The sequence below is a fragment of the Diabrotica virgifera genome, chromosome 8 (genome assembly GCF_917563875.1).
Source record: "Diabrotica virgifera virgifera chromosome 8, PGI_DIABVI_V3a".
In the NCBI taxonomy this organism is placed as follows: domain Eukaryota; kingdom Metazoa; phylum Arthropoda; class Insecta; order Coleoptera; family Chrysomelidae; genus Diabrotica; species Diabrotica virgifera.
Genome location: NC_065450.1, coordinates 175,561,513 through 175,580,237, shown reverse-complemented (window position 1 = coordinate 175,580,237; position 18,725 = coordinate 175,561,513). Strand labels below are relative to the sequence as shown.

The window sequence follows — 18,725 nt, the reverse complement described above, 5'->3', positions numbered from 1 at the left end:
AGCAAACCATAAAAACAAAACACTGCCGCAGTGCACATGGACACTGAAAACAGTTTTTCGTGTTTTTTGAAAAAAGTGCTTTTTTGACTTAACTCTCTTTAGATCTAGGTGTGCGATATTAACACAGCAACTTAATTTTATTGTTTTAGATTTTGTGAGTGGAAAAGAAAATCTAAATAACAAGTAATGAATAGATAATAATATAAATTTTAATACTATTATAACATAAATGTTAAAATAAAAGTTTTCTATTAAAGAAATATTAATTAACTACAAGAAAAAATTAAGTGACAAAACAATAGAAACAGCCCTAAAAATAAAACTGAGTCAACATACACACTTGTGTATAATTTGATGGAAGTCAAATGAAACTTACAAAAATGAGAAAATCAATAAATGGCTTTATTTTCATAAAGGTGTTATTGGTGTAAGTCATATTTTCAAAATGATGCAAGTCCCGCTTTATAATTCCGATATATAGACCTCTTGTCATCAGGAACATCAGGAAAAGGGGTATAATCGGTTCGCTAAACTCATGACACAACTGGCTAGTGATTTTAGTAGGTAATTTTTTTGTTTTTTGCCAATTTTGCACAAATTGGCAAAGTTGCTTATTAAAATCACTAGCCTGTTGTGTCTGAGTTTAGCGAACGGACTATATAAGTTTTTACAGTAATACAGTACAAACTTACATGATTTTTTTTTAATTGGTCTATATAGTTGTTCCATTTTATCTTTGCCCATACATCATTATTAATTTTAAAGTTAGTTAATTCTTATTAGGTAATTATTATTAGTTAATTCAAAACATAAAGTGAAACGTACATTGATGTGTACAGTATTTCTCATGATCATCTTTCAGTGCGTCACAGTTTTTCGATTTCTTTCTAACGCATTAAATTGTATGTGACAGAAAAAAGGCACGTCGGTGATTACATTTCGTCGGTGACATTTTTATAGCATTTATTCTATTTATTCTAGTTGTCGATAGAAGGCGCCATAATAAAAAAATAATTTTTTTTAAGTAGATAATAATATTACGAATATAAGCTGTATAATTTATAAGACTATACAAATCAAAGAAAATACCATTTTATAAATGCAAGAAACACATTTGATTTGTTTTTATTCCAAATTGAAAATAAAATGTGACAACTGTCAGATTTAACTAAAATGTCATGTTAGAATAAATGTCATAAATGTGCATTATCACGGACTTACCCTTTTTCCTATCATTTGTTATGCACTGAAAAATGATCATGAAAAGGACAATAGTATCATTGCCTGATATAGTGCATAGTTGCATAGTCTGCCTAATAAGTGGTAATAATTAAGAAATGGCTATTATCCTGTGGATGCATTTCATAAAGTTATTTTATTAAAGTGTTTAATCTTTTTTCACTATTAAGGAGATTGATGGACTCAACATTAAACAGCTTGAACATTATACTGACTATTACCAGTATAAAGATAAATATAGAATGGTAATAAATAACTTAAAAAAAATAAAAAGTTAAAAAAACAAATAGGTAGGTGTAGGTACTTACCAGAAGTAATCAAATTAAGAGAGGACATTAGTTAGTGTTGTTCTAACAATAATTATGTTAGAAACTACAATTACAACTGAAAAAATTACAATAACATATGTAAAGATTAAAAGTTAAATAATTTGAAAAACCAAATAAACAATAAATTCAAATCATTTAAAACCATAAACTTCAAAATTCATAGTATTCGCGGTGTGCAAGTACTTGGAAGGGAAACGAGAAACGACCGTGCGCGAGTCGCGGAGAAATATTACAACTATCTTAAATAATTCATATTGTCAATTGAAATTGTCAAATTGACGTATATTTCATACCTTCTGTCATTGAAGCAGAAAAATTATATATTGCTCCACAATATTGATATGATATGCAATTATTATATAAAGGTAAATTTAATTAATTGTATTTTGAGTGCAGTACTGCATTTTAACAACTAATTTTATTTACTACATAAATTGTTCACGTTTTCATAACATAACCTGAATCTTATTTTTTCTTCTTACTATTTTTTTGGACTATGGCCTTGACAATTATCCAGTAACCAGGACTAATATAATTGGCCAATATAATTAAAAGTGCGAATAAAAGTACAGAGCGAAGAAATAGGGGTCGCTTTGCCGAACTTGCACGGTCCCAATACAAGGTATCAACAACATGCCATATTGTTTATTCTTGTTTAACTTGTTGTGGTTTCTATGGACAAGCAGCATAATTTTGCGATACTAATTTCTGCGAGTAAAAAAGAAATTCGTGAATAATTTTATGCATGAGAAACGTTTGAGTGGAAGAACTATATATCAATATTATAAAGTGAGACCTACATAATTTCAAAAATATGACTTACATCACTTTGGCTTTAACACCCTCAAATAATGAAGAGTAAATGTAGCAGATAACCTAATAAACGGCAAAGTAAATTTGTTCTGCAATTTTAATTTAAATATCAGTATCATAGCTTATGTAGATACAACTGTACTAAATATATTAGGGTAAGTCATCTTGTAAATTAATTTATTTATTATAAACGATTATTCAACTGAATTCAAAAATACATTAAATCAGATATTAAATAAAAAATTAATATTTTATGTTTCATTTATAAATAAAAAATGTATTTAATAACTATTTCTATACTAAATCCAATTATTAAATCAAATATAATTAAAAATTAATGTAAATATATTTATACAATATACTGCATTTGAACACTCTCTAACTTAGGGTACATTTGGACGATCTCAGCAGCTGGACAGCTGAGGAAGCGGTAGCATTCACACGACTCAATGGAAGTCAGCCACTGTGAGATTTACTAAGCGATCCATATTTCCGCTGGATACACACACTAAGCCACTTTGTGCTTATAGTCTGGGCAGATTATCGGAGAATAGGCCATTTTTGGGAAAAGTTATTTACCAGCAATTCCATTGCTGGAATCGAATCTTATAACTGTATGTATTAGTAATATAGGTATGCAAAGTCCGCAGATAGTGTGCTACTTTTTTATAAACAAAATGGAGCCCGAAAATCGTGTTTTTTTCAATTTTTGCTCTATAACTCCTAAGATTTTAACTTTACACCAAAAACACCCAAATAAAAATTCACTGTAATTAAATTTTGCATAGAGACGTGTTTTTCCTGATTTACTTCTACGAAACTTTTCCCCGGAAAATGCGGGCTTTTCCAACAAAATCTTTAATTTTCAACTAAAATTTTAGATAAGTAATTGTTTATCAATAATTAAATAACTTGGTAATATAAAAACTCTTTTCGTATAGATTATAATTCCAGAAGCCGATGGAAATTGAATGAACAGTTTAGCAACAATTGAATTGTTAATTAAAAATTTACGGTCACTATAATAACCACAATAATTATGACTAGTGTGACCAACTCCAATTCAGTCGAATCCGGGACAATGCTGAAAAAAATACCTAAAATCCGGGACTTTTGAATGAAAATCGGGCCATTTGTTATTTTTTTAAATATAGGACTCTAATATCATCATTTTATTGGTTATTTAACATTTTTATGTTGACAATGATATTTTTGATGGGCCTAATCAAATGATACGCCCAAACACCTTCCCGAGCTGCTGTCTCTAAATCAATGCTCGATGAAGCTGTTGGCTTGAAAAATTAAGTCAATTTTTTGCTGCTGGACGCGGAGCAGATACCTCTTCGGTGTTTTTCACTTTTGATGTGACTTAGTATATCCGCTCTACCACTGTGGGCGATCGAAAATTTTGATCCACAAGTATCACACTTCATGTCACTGTTAGAATTACTTTTTTTTTTCAAAAATAGAAATTCTTCTTCCAATATTTTATTGAAAGTGTTTTTCTGTTTTTACTTTCTTGTGTTGGTTCCATATTCATATTAACAATAATAATATATTGGAATGAAAAAGTCAGGTCAAAAACAATAATTCCGAGATGGTCACTAATCGATTTTCGGATTCAAACTGATTACTGTACTGACAATAAAATAAATGTTTAGATAAAAAAAATCATATTGCAACGCAGCAGATTTGAATTTGGCTCAAAGCATGCAACGGTTTGGAAATCAAGCATATTTCGCGAACGAACCCAAGAGGTTTATCTACTTAAAGTGGTTGACAAAACCGAAAAAAAAAGATGCATCAGCAATAATTTCATTACATCGTTCGATGCGGCATGCGTGCCTAGGCATGATTAATTGTGACATGAATTATTATTGTTTTTGAATGGTCTTTTCGGAAGACGATAACTAAAAGACACAAATAAAAAAAATTCCACAGTTTTCGTTTTCTTTCATAGAACTATTAAAATTTATACCAAGCTAAATTTTTTTTTTCGTCTCGAACAATTTAATTTGATGTAAATTCTTAGAATAAAAACGAAAATATAGATTTTTACCAAAAAGTTGAAAATTCGGATGGCCCAGAAGCCTTCTCCGGGACGCCGGGACACAACTTCGTAATTCGGGCCATGTCCCGGATTTTTCGGGGTAGTTGGTCACACTAATTATGACACATAAGAATAATTTTGATTTTTGTATAAAAAGACACTGTACCTATATAATGTACTTTACAGAATTGAAATGGGACTGTTTAAGCGGCCTCAAGGATATTTTAAAATTATAAACAATTTTTTGGCTTATAAACAAATAGTATATCTCGGGAAATATTAAATTAAATTAAATCATGAAAACGGTATTGGAAAAAAAGCGGCAGGACGCTTCTTTTAAAATAAAAAACTTTTAATTGTGATGAGTGGTTCCTGAGATACAACCAGTCAAAGTTGACCGGCATTTACGGCAAAGATATAAACAATAGGATCATAATTTTTGAACCATCACCTTTCTATTTTTGTCCTCTTTCGCCACATTAATTTTCATATCTTTAAAATAGTCATAACATATCCATCCATCCAATGGCACTACAGCCCAAATCGAGCCTTGGCCTCCTTCAATAAGCTTCATCAATCATTTCAATTTACCGCTGTTCTTTTCCATGAACGCATTCCCAGGAAGTTCCTGGCATCCTCATCGACTTCGTCTTCCCATCTCTTTTTAGGTCTTCCAACAGGTCTTCTTCCCTGCATTCTTGCATTCAGCAATTTTCTGGGGATTCTATTCTCATGCATGCAGACCACGTGCCCTGCCCACCGTAATCTCTGCAGTTTAGTGAGTTGTGCTAGAGTTGGTTCGCTATATTGCTCGTATATTTCTCTATTATACCTAATTCGCCAGTTGTTATTTTCACTTATTGGGCCCAGTATCCTACGTAATACTTTTCTTTCAAACAGTCATAACATATATTATTATAATAAAAACTATCGATATTACGTGTGAAAATTGCCAAAAATAGCAAAATTCCAATCAAAAATTAGTTTGGAGAAAATGTAATCTCAAGTTCAAAATCGGATATGTTAAAAAAATGCATTTTCTCGGCTTCCCATAGAGCAATTTTCTTCATTCTTTTTTTGTTCCCAAGTAACTCGAGTAGAGCCACCTAACTAACGCATTATTAAATGTCAAATTTGCTTTTGTTTGTTATAATAAATTAATTTATTTATTATAACAAAATTTTTAATTTGTTTAAATAAATATTGTTTAAATAATGATACAGCTTTCAAATGAGAATATTTGCGTTTTTAATGTAAATAGGTACACTTGTAGTAAGTTTATCTAAAAAAAGTCTACAACCCGAAAAAATATGTAGTTTTCTTTTCTTATAAATAAATTAATCTATTACAACAAAACAAAAGCAACTTTGACATTTAATAATGCATTAGTTAGATGGCTCTACTCGAGTTACTTGGGAACAAAAAAAAATTAAGAAAATTGCTCCATGGGAAGCCGAGAAAATGCATTTTTTAACGTATGCCGATTTTGAACTTTGAGATTACATTTTCTTCAACCTAATTTTTGATTGGAATTTTGCTATTTTGGAAATTTTCTCTCGTAATATCGATAGTTTTTATTATAATAATATAGTTATGACTATTTTAAAGGTATGAAAATTGGTGCAGAGAAAGAGGACAAAAATAAAAAGGTGATGGTTTAAAAATTATGATCCTATTGTTTACAGCTTTGCAGTAAATGCCGGTCAACTTTGACCGGTTGTATCTCAGGAACCACTCATCATAATTAAAAGTTTTTTCTTTTAAAAGAAGTGTCCTGCCGCTTTTTATCTAATATAGTTTTCATGATTTAATTTAATTTAATATTTCCCGAGATATTCTATTTGTTTATAAGCCAAAAAATTGTTTATAATTTTAAAATATTCCTGAGGCTGCTTAAATAGTCCAATTTCAATTCTGTAAAGTACATTAGATAGGTACAGTGTCTTTTTATACAAAAATCATAATTATTCTTATGTATCATAATTATTGTGGTTATTATAGCGACCGTAAATTTTTAATTAACAATTCCATTGTTGCTAAACTGTTCATTCAATTTCCATAGGCTTCTGGAATTATAATCTATACAGAAGGAGCTTTTATATTACGAAGTTATTTAATTATTGATAAACAATTACTTATCTAAAATTTTAGTTGAAAATTAAAGATTTTGTTGGAAAAACCCGCATTTTCCCGGGAAAATTTTGATCGAAGTAAATCGGGAAAAACACGACTCTATGCAGAATTTAATTACAGTGAATTTTTATTTGGGTGTTTTTGGTGTAAAGTTAAAATCTTTGGAGTTATAGAGCAAAAATTGAAAAAAACACGATTTTCAGGCGCCATTTTGTTTATAAAAAAAGTAGCACACTATTTGCGGACTTTGCATACCTATATTATTAATATATACAATCATAAGATTCGATTCCAGCAATAAAATTGCTGGTAAATAACTTTTCCTTGTATTTTGCTAATTAGCCCAGAGTATTATAGTCAGCTGCTGAGTCGTTCAAACTTACCCTGTTTTCAACTTTTCATTCATCATTCTGTGGAGGGATGTAAACAAATGAATCCACCTCTTGAAGTACCAACTCTCTCCATTTCTCAACTGGCAAATTCATATCTTCAATACTTTGATCATAAGGGGCTGAAATAGGCTCGTCATTGGGGTCTGCATAAGCTGTAAGATAAGCGTGTGCTAAAGCCTGTTCTGCAGTTATCCGTTTCTCACTGTCAAGCTCCAACATTAGTCCCAGTAAATCTATAGCTAAAGGGTTAGCACCGGATATATATCTTTGTAAGTCTTTTTTAGGCATAGGAGGTAAAGAACGCATATAATTTCTAGCACTTTCAGATGTAATTTTCTGCATGAAGTCCTCAGGTGGTGTACCTAGAACTTCCATTATTAAATTGAGTTGATGAATGTGATCTGTACCAGGAAACAAAGTTTTCCCCGTTAATAATTCTGCCATAATACATCCCACTGACCAAATATCTACAGTCTGGTTATAGTGCATCCAGTTAAGCATAATTTCTGGGGCTCTATACCACCTAGTTGCCACATATCCTGTCATTTCAGTTTCAGTAGGCCTAGCTAGACCAAAATCCAAAATCTTTAATTCACAGTCTTCATTTACAGCTATATTCGATGGTTTTAAGTCTCGATGTATTACGCCTGCAGAATGTATGTACTTCAAACCTCGCAGTATCTGATAAACTAAAAATTGCACATGGTCGTCTGTTAATTTTTGTGTTCTGATTATATTATTTAAATCAGCTCCCATTAAATGAGTAACTAAATATATCTGGCTGTTGTCCTCTTTGGGGTAAAATACATTTAAGAGTCCTATCACATTTTCATGTCTCATATGTTTTAGCAGCTTTAACTCTCTGTAAGTTCTCTTGGCATGAACAGCTGTTTGAAAAGGACGGGCTAATTTCTTTATTGCTATTTTTTTATTTGTTAGTGTATCTTGTGCTGAACAAACTTGGCCGTATGCACCTGATCCCACTGTAGTGAGCGATTGGTATCTACTCGGCACCTCCCATACAGTTTTATTTACTTCGACTTTATGGAAATTAGACATTTTATGTTGAAATATGGGCTTAAATTTCTTTTTAAAGCTTTAACAAACATCCACCATTATAGCTGTCACTGGCCCACTAACGAACTGGCCTTGTGAGATATTTGCATATTTGACATTTGACATAATAATGTCATTTAGCCACCGGCATCCACCGGACATTATACCAACCTTAAAAAAAGCTGTGTAAAAAAGCTGTTTCGTGTAAAAAGCTGTGTAAAAATATTTTTAAAGAATGTATTAAAGTTTATTTTTTATTAACTTTGAACAAAAATAACTGATTAAAACTGTAGATTAAATTTAACTATTAGGATCAGGCACGATCAGGTACAACATGTATTTATTTTGTACTTTCATACTTTTATAATATGACTTGACAGCTTAATCAGACAAGGATTTTTCCAATATGACAAATTTTCCAAAATAAATTTTGATTAAATTAAACTCTAAATTGTTTTTTAATAACATATTAAAGTAAATCTAGATTAAATATAAACGTAAATTATGGAAATATTTAAAATTTAATTAATTTTAATACTTACTTGATTCAATTTTAGTATTTTTTTGACAATCATATGACATTTATTCTATGGGAATAAACAATGCGTTAAAGTTTTTGACAGTTATCATTATATATTTACGAAAACGAAATTTATGGTGAAAGTTGCTATTTAGTTGCTAAATAGATATTTTATCAAGACATCCACAAATTTTTTTACTCATCATTTTCCAATGGAGTAAATAAACAGTTCTGAAGTTTAAAAACTTTGTTGCATTAATTTAGCTTTAATGGTCATTGTCCTCATTATCAACAAACAATAAATAATGGAAGGTGCATATAATAACATAGAACTGGGATGGATAGACCATACGAATTCAGCATGGGCATTAAAGAACAGTGATAACATTGCCAATAGAGATCTTGTGCAGTCAATGTATGATGTTCTTCTTCAAAGCAAGGAAATAAGGATCATTCCTTCTAATGGGTCATCTTATAGTGACATTCAAGTACTGCCTAGCTTTCAGTTTGATCCGTTATCAACAAACGATTTAAATCATTATATTACATCTTTATTAACATCCCAGTTACAATTAGCCAAAGAAGTATGTTCATCAACACAGTTTTCTGTTATCTTGAAACAAAGGCTGTTAATTTTAAAAAGGATATATTATGGATTACTAATGAAATACCATGATAAAGAAAAAACAGATAGTACTACTAGTGAACCTAGTACTAGCACTAGTGCGATGTCTTTGGCTCCCAGAGAGGTAGTATCAGGTTCACAAGCACTTTTGGAAGTAGGTGTAAAAACAGGTCTTAGTTTACTGTTCTCTCTACTACAACAGAACTGGCAAGTCAGTGGAATTCTTGGTAAGTATTTTTTTTATGATTGAATCACATAATATGTAATATTAAATTAATATTTATTGACGGAAAACTCCATTTTACAATTAAAATTAAAAGTCAAAATTAAACATTGAACACAAGTTAACTTACATTACTTACAATTAAACTAACGACATCAAAAAATTAAAATCAAATTAAAATAATTCACGTGAAATAGTCCTTTTAAAAGTATTTAGTGTGACTCCCATAAAGTCTATATTTGGAAACTCATTTACACTAGAAACAATTCTATTTAAAGGCATATTTTCTGCATGACGTGTATTGCACGATCTAGCAGATAGCAAGGGACATCTTCTCAAATTCCTAGCTGGAACATAAAAATCTATTCGACCCAGAATGCTAGGTGCAACAATAATACCATTTAACACCTTAAATACGAAATTAAGGTCAAAGTATCGCCTGCGATCCTCTAGACGGTGCAAATGAAACATCTGCATGACCTGACTGGAATTCACCTCTAGTACCTAATCTATACCGCAGATATCTAACGAATTTATTTTGAATCGATTCAATTCAATATTTGTGATTCTCATAACTTGGACTCCAAATCACTGAACAGTACTCTAGTAATGAACGAACATAACTCAAAAACAATCTCACAATTACAAACAAATTATTAAAATCATATGACATTCTGATGACTAACCCTAATGTCCGATTAGCATGTGCAATAATGGCATCATAATGGTCCACGAAACTTAGCTTACTATCCAGTAACACACCTAAATCCTTAATTACCTGAACCCTAGATAAATCCACATCTCCTATCTTGTATTTAAAATCACTGGTGGTCTTATTACGTGAAAAAATAATATATGAGCATTTCGAAGCATTCAATCTAAGATAATTTTCCTGGCACCAATGTACTAAAGAATCCAAGTCTCTCTGCAAACCCTCACAATCAGATTCTGACCTAATGCATTTAAATATCTTTAAGTCGTCTGCAAATATCAGATATTCAGATTTAAAGTTCCTACCAATATCATTTACCAACAACAGAAAAAGCTTAGGACCCAAATGGGAACCCTGCGGAACCCCTGACACGGCTTCAAATCCATTAGAAACACATCCTGCTGATCTTACTTGCAATGTTCTTCCTTGCAAATACGAAGTAAAGCAACCTAATAAAGAACCAGTGATACCAAAGTTTCTCAGCTTTGTAATTAAGACATTATGATCTAGTAGGTCAAAGGCCTTACTGAAATCGGTGTATATAGAGTGCACCTCGTAACTCTCATCCATTGCTGTACCTATACTATCGATATACAAAAAGAGGTTAGTGAGAGTAGAACGTCCGCCTACAAATCCATGTTGGTTGTCCGTAATAATGTTCCTAAAACAATTATCCAAACTTGGCAAAACGATTTTTTCAAATACTTTAGATAAGGCTGACTGAATACAAACTGGCCGATAATTTTTGATATCACTATGATCTCCTGCTAAGCTAGTATGGGATTGTGTGAGTGCCCTAAATAAACTAGGATATCGTAGCAATGTTACAGTGGCCTGGGTACCGGGGCACGAGGGTCATAAGGGCAATGAAAAAGCAGATGAAATGACCAAACAAGGCTCATCAATGCCATTCGTTGGACCGGAACCCTTCTGCGGCGTTGCAAAGGCAGTTAAAGAACGGCTACAAGAAAGTGGGTAGCTCACAAATCTTTGGAATGGTGGAGGAATTCACCAGGTCAAAGACAGGCGAAACAGTTCATTACAGAACATTCGCCAAAATTTACGGCAGACCTAATAAGCAAAGACAGGAAAACAGTCAAAGCCATAGTAGGTCTGCTAACAGGGCACTGTAAGCTGAATAGGCACTTAAAGCTGATGGGATTGGCAGATGATGACCTGTGCAGATTCTGTCACCTCGAAGAAGAAACAGCAGAGCACATTTTATGTCATTGTGACAATCTGGCAAAAGTTTTCGTTTTATCAAAACAACTTTGCTTAACAAAAATGTACCTTTTAGGTATTTAGGTATTTATTTATTTTTTACGGGCAAGCCCAATTCTACAAAAATACATAGTGTACAGAAAAAAAACAATAACATAATATAATATAAAAAACAGACATACAGAAATATAAATATAATATTAGAAGTAAATATGTACTATGAAATAATATCATAAAACCAAGTTAACAAATTACAAAACCAAGTTAACAAATTACAGACGCTTCACTCAAATATTGATCCCATCTAAATTTCTTTTAAAACGACTGATGGAGTTGTCGAACAGTTGTAAATTGCAAAGGGAGTTTGCTAAATTCAAGACTCTGGGTACGAATGAAAAAAGTGAATAATTAAACCTGTGGAATGGTACATAAAATGTTCGCACTTGTCTAGTGGTGCGAGGTGGTACAAACAGTGCGATCTTATTAAGTAGTTGAGAACAACTGCATATACCATTTAAGATCTTGAATAATAGCAAAAGGTCCCTTTGTTTTCTCCTGCTTGCAAGAGAAGGGACCTGCAGTTGATGCTGCCATACAGCGTAATCTTGATAGGTATGAAGCTTAAAAGCAATGTAACGGAAGAAACTATTTTGGACTTGTTCAAGTTTCCTAATGTAGACCAAGTAGTGTGGGGACCACACTGAAGAACAATACTCAAGGTGAGACTTGACCAAAGAGAAGTAAAGAACTCTAATACTGGATATGTTTGTAAAATCACGAGTTGTTCTTTTTACAAAACCCAGCATTTTCATAGATGTTTGAATGACATTGATGATGTGAGTATTGAAACAAAGAGAGTTTTCCAGTGTAATCCCCAAGTCCTTGATTCTATTAACAGTGTTGAGCAATTGGCCATCAATGTAATAGTTTGATAATATTGGGTGGTGAGTACGGTTAAAGTTAATTACATGACATTTGATTGAATTAAGGTTCATACCGTTAAGTGAACACCATGCAGAGAGGTTATTCAGTTCTGATTGCAATATGGCAGCATCATAATGATTTTTTATAACTTTAAAGCACTTCAAGTCATCAGCAAATAGCAAGGCGTTACAATCGTGAAAACAGTTGGTAATATCATTAATAAATATATTAAAGAGTAATGGGACCCCTGTGGTACACCTGACTTAACTGGAAAGGTTTGTGAGTAAAAGTGGTTTACTCGAACTTGTTGAAATCTTTCGGTTAAATAACTCTGTAACCACTGCAACAAAGGTCCACTTATGCCATAGGAGCTAAGCTTTTGAATCAGGAGTTCATGATTTACTCTGTCAAAGGCCTTGGAAAAGTCAGTATAAATTGAATCAACTTGAAGTCCCTCCTCCAAGGCTTCAGACAGAAAATCAACATAGGTCAACAAACTCAGTTCAGCAGACTTACCTGTAGTAAAACCAAATTGCTGAGAGTTTAGGATCCCGGAGCTATCGAAGGTGAGGAAATCAGTTATAATACTCTCAAACACTTTTGGTATAACACTAAGAATAGATATAGGGCGGTAATTACTAATATTAGACTTATTACCAGATTTATATATTGGTGTGACATAAGAAAGTTTCCAAAAGTCCGGAAACTGACCTACATCTAAAGATTTATTAAATATATGAAACAAAGGTCGCGATAGTACAAAACTGAATTCCTTAAGAAAATTAGGTGGTATACCATCAGGCCCAGGACCCTTGTTGACACTTAATGATGAAAGCTTTTCGTAAATTTTGGAAATCTGGATACGATATGATGAGATATTGAGTTGAGACTGAATATGGTCAACATTGCAATTTTAAGTAATATCACTATAAACTGATGAAAAGTGATCTGCAAATAAGTTGGCAATATCATTGCCACATGAAGCTACAGAGTCATTCAGGGTCATTGAGTCAGGTATACAATTGTTTTCACACTTGCTACCTACAAATTTCCAAAAATGCCTTGCGTTATTTTGTATAGAAAATTCGGTGAAACGTATGTAATTGTCATAACAGCATTTAGATAGATTTTTACAATTTGTTCTCAGATGACAAAAATCAGCATAGCTTTCAGGAGTCTTTAAGGTTTTATAAATTTTATGAGCTTTTATTTTTTCCTTTAACAATTGCTTAAGCTCAGAAGAATACCAACAAGGAAATTTCTTAGTACTAAAATATTTAACTGGAGTGAAATGTTCAATGAGAGAGTAAATAATGTCATAAAACATAGCGATCATGTCGGAAAGATCTCTACCACGAAACAGGTTATCCCATTCTATATATTCTAGACATTGGTGAATTGCTGGAAAGTTTGCATTACGGAAATCATAATAATATTCGTTACCAGAAATTGACCTATCAAAAACATTAAGCTGCAATGATGTTAACAGAGGAGGATGATGAGAGTCAGGTGAAACCAGAGCATCGTCAGCTTCAGAAATGACAAGCTCTTCTGGGGCCAGGATAAGATCCAGAATAACACCCCTGCTATTAAATATAAAGTTACATTGAAAAAGATTATGATAAGCACACATATTTGAAACAACCTCAATGGCATCAACTACAGCTAGAGGTGATGAAGTTTGTGAGGTTGCAGAAGAGCAATAATCTTCAACTCTCCACCTAGCTGAGGGGAGATTATAGTCACCAAATAAGTGAAATTTCAGGGATGAAAACTGTTCACTTAGAAGCATCAGTTGGTCAGCATGAACTTGATAGGTGTAGGCTGGAGATTGAGGTGGAATGTATAGAGCTCCCAGAATAAGTTTGCCGTGGAACCGTACAAACAGCTGTTCAATAGAAGGATCAGATTGGATTCGTAATGATGAATATTTCTTTAAAATAGCTATTAATACTCCACCCCCTCTAAGAGATGAACTAGAGGCAGGTGTACGATCCTGTCTATAGATATTGTAATTGACAAGACCAATTTCAGCATCAGCAATGTCACTATTGAGCCAAGTTTCTGTAAGAATGATAATATCATAGGTACAATTAAAAACATTGAGGCTTAATTCAGTAAGTTTTGTTCTGAGACCCCGGACATTTTGGTAATAGACTGTAAACTTGCCCAAGTCAGTAGAGTTTAAAGGTTTTTTTGAATGATTTTAGGTATGTTATTGAAATACTTAATCGTGAGATTAACCTCTCCAGCATTTTGTCTCTCTGAAAGCTCGGACCTAAGACTATCTAAAAGCTTTCTTTGGTTAGGGGTTTGATCTAAAATAAAATATATCTTTTTTTCACGACTAACTGTTTGTTTGTTTTTAATAACATGAAGAGCATCACTTGCTGAAGAAAAAATTACTTTAATGGGACGATGTCCATTCTTGTTCACATTTCCAAAGCGTAAGATTTTGACTTCATTTGTGTTGATGGAGGCATGGGCCTTTGATAAAATAGATTTTACTTGAGAAGCATCTTCAGAAGTGTTACTTAATTCAGAAAGATTAAAAATGAGGATGTTTTTAGATCTTTTTTCCCGTTCATGAAGCTCGTTTACCACATCATCAACAGAAAATGAATTAGCACCTTTTTCAGCCTTAAGTTTTAACATGTCCTGTTTCAAAGCACTAAGTTCATTTTTAAAATTGTCAATTTCCCTAATAAGTTTGGGTACACTTTTAAAAGATAAACGACAATCAGCACAAAAATACATTAAGGTTCTTTTTTGGATAACAACAGCGCGTAGTTCAGAGGCGCATAAACCAGTACAGTGTTCAGACTGGTGCACAGTAACATGGCAGCTATCACATGCGACAAACTTGTCAAGAAGATCATCATTACAACTGGAACATTTGCTAACCATTTTAAAGTTGAATTGGAGATATTAAGTTCACTAATGAAGCAAAATCAAATTAACACCTGGCCTATAATGAGTAAAGGTTCTGCTTGCTTAAATTAAATCCATATACAAGCCAAACTCATTAACTGGCCTATCTTCAAATTACCTTATCAGAACTAGTTTTTTGTACAATTAAAATTTTTAGTATTTTATTTTTAGCAGTATATTGCAAATTACACAAATACCTCAAAAATAGGACAAAAACGGATACAGCCACTGTATAACTCACAACTTTGTCCACAAAATGATATTATTTTCAAAATAAAAGACTCACTTTAAACTATGAAATTCAAAGAATTTTTAGGAGCAGATGTTTTGTGTCTGTTGTTGACAATTAGTTTTTTTGATTTTTTGAAAAAATAAACAAAACAAAAACAAAAAAATGTTTTTTTTTATTTTCTTTAAGACCAATAGTAATCGAGCTACACTTTATTATATGTTAGCTCTTCTTCGTCAAATGCTAAATATTGTAGTTTCAAATTCGAAAGACGGGAAAACTGTGTATTTTTTGAGGATAACTTGTTGAAACTAATTTAAAGCATTTAAAAATATCTATCTACAGAAATAAAAAAAAAGTATCTAGCTCAAAAATTAAGTGACTTATTATGAAAAGAATGTCAGTCCCTATTTTTTTCAGCGAAAAAGTGATCGGAAACTTCCCCCTACCTACCATCCTAATTAAAATTAGTCATTGACCTTATTTGGTCTTCTATATTTATGTATTAATAATAGGTTTTAAAGGTTTGAGCGGCTTAGAATGATTAGTTTAAAAAAATGGAGTTAAAAGCGAATAACGAATTTTTGTAGTTTGGTAAAAAATGTCTTTTCTTCAGAATAGAAAGATTAACATCAGAGATACGAAAAAATATGTAAATATAAAATTGTAGCTTATTTACTTCTCAAGTACGGAGTTAGCAAACATTTTTTCTATGGCAAAAACTGAGTGAGCTATTGACAATTTAGACTTGTAATAACATGCAAAATCCACCTTTACCAACCCTTTGACACTCACCTCTTTTTGAGACATATGCCCGATTTCACCAACGATACCTAAATATTTAAGAATTACCTAAGTGGGTTTAGGTACTTCCTAACTCTAAAACGGATTTCACCATACGATAAGAATTGCCTAAACCGCTTAAGCATTACCTTATGTTAGGATACGGTTTTCGATCTCCCTAAATTTTAGGTATTACTTATCGTTGACAGTCAGGTTATATTTTTACAATTTTGACTAATGTACTTGTGACGTTTGTCAATAATTTGCTTCTTACCTTAATTTTTCTGTTATTCTGTAATATTAGGTATATTAGTTGTAATTTTGTATTATCTTTTATATTAATAATATAATATGTGTTGGAAAACATAGAAAATCATTTGGAGTTTTTTACAGGTCTATTGACAAAATTATATAGTCTACCTACTACGTAAGAAACTAGTGTTGTGTTTCAAAAACCCATTCATGATATCACTAAAAGTGTGTCGTGTCATTAAAAATTAATAATAAAAGAAGCAATTTTCAATATATTATTTATTTTAAAATTATTTCATTAACGACAATTCAACTAACTTTTTTTCGTCACATGTGAAATTTACAAGTCTTTTCTTTTCCTCCATTTCACTGTACATATTCAAATAACATACAAGATTTGACAAACTTAATTCACAAATAACTAACTACCAAATAAAATAACTAAATATCACAGTACAAAACTGAATAAAACCAACTTGGCAAACAAATAGTAATGACAAATAATCGAAAAAGTAAGGTCATTTCATCTTATTCTTCTTTTTATTTATTAAAAATAGTTCAAACGTACCTAAATTAATACCTAGGAAAGAATTTCCTAGATAAGCAGTTCTTAAAGTTGTGAAACGCTATTGTTCGTAAGTATTGACTTAGACAGTTCCTATCGATAGGAATTACTTAATAAGACAACTGTTTAGGTATCGTTGGTGAAATCGGGCAATAGGGTTTCAAAAGGATTTAATATCAATAGCTTTATAGATCTTGTAGAGACCTATAAAATTCTTTTTTGCCAAACTTTCTAGGATAAAAAATAAAAAAGTTACGGTTAAAAAATGAATATATTTTTTTGAAAAAAAAAGGAGAGATCCAAATCGAAGCTTAATAATGTAAGTTAGCGGTGTTTTTAGTCATTGGCCTTACTTCTTTATTTATGTATTAGTAAGAGATTCCAGAAGTTTGACTGGTTTAGAATGATTAGTTTTAAAAAAAAACTGGAGTTAAAAGCGAATAACGAATTTTTGTAGTTTGGTAAAAAATGCCATTTTCTTCAGAACAGAAAGATTAGCATCAGAGATACGAAAAAATGTTTAAATATGAAATTGCAGGTTATTTAAATTCCAAGATCTTGCTTTGAAAAAAATTTTTTTACGGCAAAAATTGAGTGAATCGTAAATGAGAATAATATCGAAAAACATTGATTTTTTCGATATAAAACTAACACTTTCGATAGCGAATAAATCGAAAAATACTAATTTTGTCAAAAAATTCTATAGAACATTTTTTGCTTAAAATGAATGTTTTTATCAACTTTTGCGGTCAAAATATAATAAAAAATTTCCACCCCCAGCGCCTTTCGGCATCATATAGATTTTGATCCTTGGACTATCCACTACTTATTCTCAAATTTTCAAGCAAATCGATCCATTCTGTAAAAATTGCGAGCTGAAAAGCTTCAGTTCCTGGACTATATAGCTTTACTGCACTTTTGTTACTCTACACAGGTATATCACACTATGTTCTACTTAACACGTTGACGGACAGTGTGTCAAATGTATAAACAAGTTTTGTGATACTATATGTATTTTGCAAAGTAGAATAGGGAAAAATGCAATGTCTATAGACGTTGTGTCACATTACATCAATGGAAATTAGACGTCTATAGACGTTCTGTCCGTCAATGTGTTAAAAACAATAACAGAGATAAGCACCACATGTTTAGATGCAGAGGGTACCAAGTGGACATGAAGCTCTATACCTTTATATGCATTGTTAACATTACAGTACCATCTGGAGACAGTGCCTTCACAATATACTGTAGACTAAATTGACTGTTTATTTTTTACAATTTTGTTTAGTTATATGCAGTAATTAAGTGATTATAATAAGTAAATACAACTGATTATGGAGTACAAAGAACATTCTTTCATAGTGTTTAATGATGTGTTTACAAACAATTTACCATTTCCTTTAAATTAAATTTTTTATTAAAATTTATTTACTACATACTAGTGATGTAACGAATATTCGTATTCGCATTCGCGAATATTCGCATATTTTTGCATATTCGCATTCGCATCTGCATTCGCGAAGTTTGTGCGAATGTTTTGCGAATATGAATATCAGAAAAAAAATCATTTGAAGATATTATTAGGTTAATAAAATGAAAATCTATTCACTTCTCAACTTTTCTTTTATTAAGAAAAGGTAACTTAACCTCGAATAATCACATTATCAGCTTTCACTTTATTTTATTATTTGGTATTATGTGATAAAGCTTAATATTCAGATTGATTTA

General features: G+C 31.6%; 2 protein-coding genes across 4 annotated transcripts in view; one reads left to right on the top strand and one right to left on the bottom strand.

Annotated features, from left to right (window-relative positions):
• Nucleotides 1–2,541: 2,541 nt before the first annotated feature.
• Nucleotides 2,542–8,117, bottom strand: LOC126890511 (mitogen-activated protein kinase p38b-like). The gene has a single exon (XM_050659509.1). It carries the CDS (start codon nt 8,013–8,015, stop codon nt 6,963–6,965), a length of 1,053 nt encoding a protein of 350 aa, XP_050515466.1. The 5' UTR covers nt 8,016–8,117; the 3' UTR covers nt 2,542–6,962.
• A 196-nt stretch (nt 8,118–8,313) lies between these two features.
• LOC114328931 (probable E3 ubiquitin-protein ligase HERC1) overlaps nt 8,314–18,725 on the top strand; it is a 240,144-nt gene continuing 229,732 nt past the window's right edge. For all 3 annotated transcript variants that reach the window (XM_050659505.1, XM_050659504.1, XM_050659503.1), the window contains exon 1: nt 8,314–9,384. In XM_050659505.1, the coding sequence (XP_050515462.1) occupies nt 8,838–9,384 (547 nt within the window). In that variant the 5' untranslated portion in view covers nt 8,314–8,837. The remainder of the gene's footprint in view (nt 9,385–18,725) is intronic.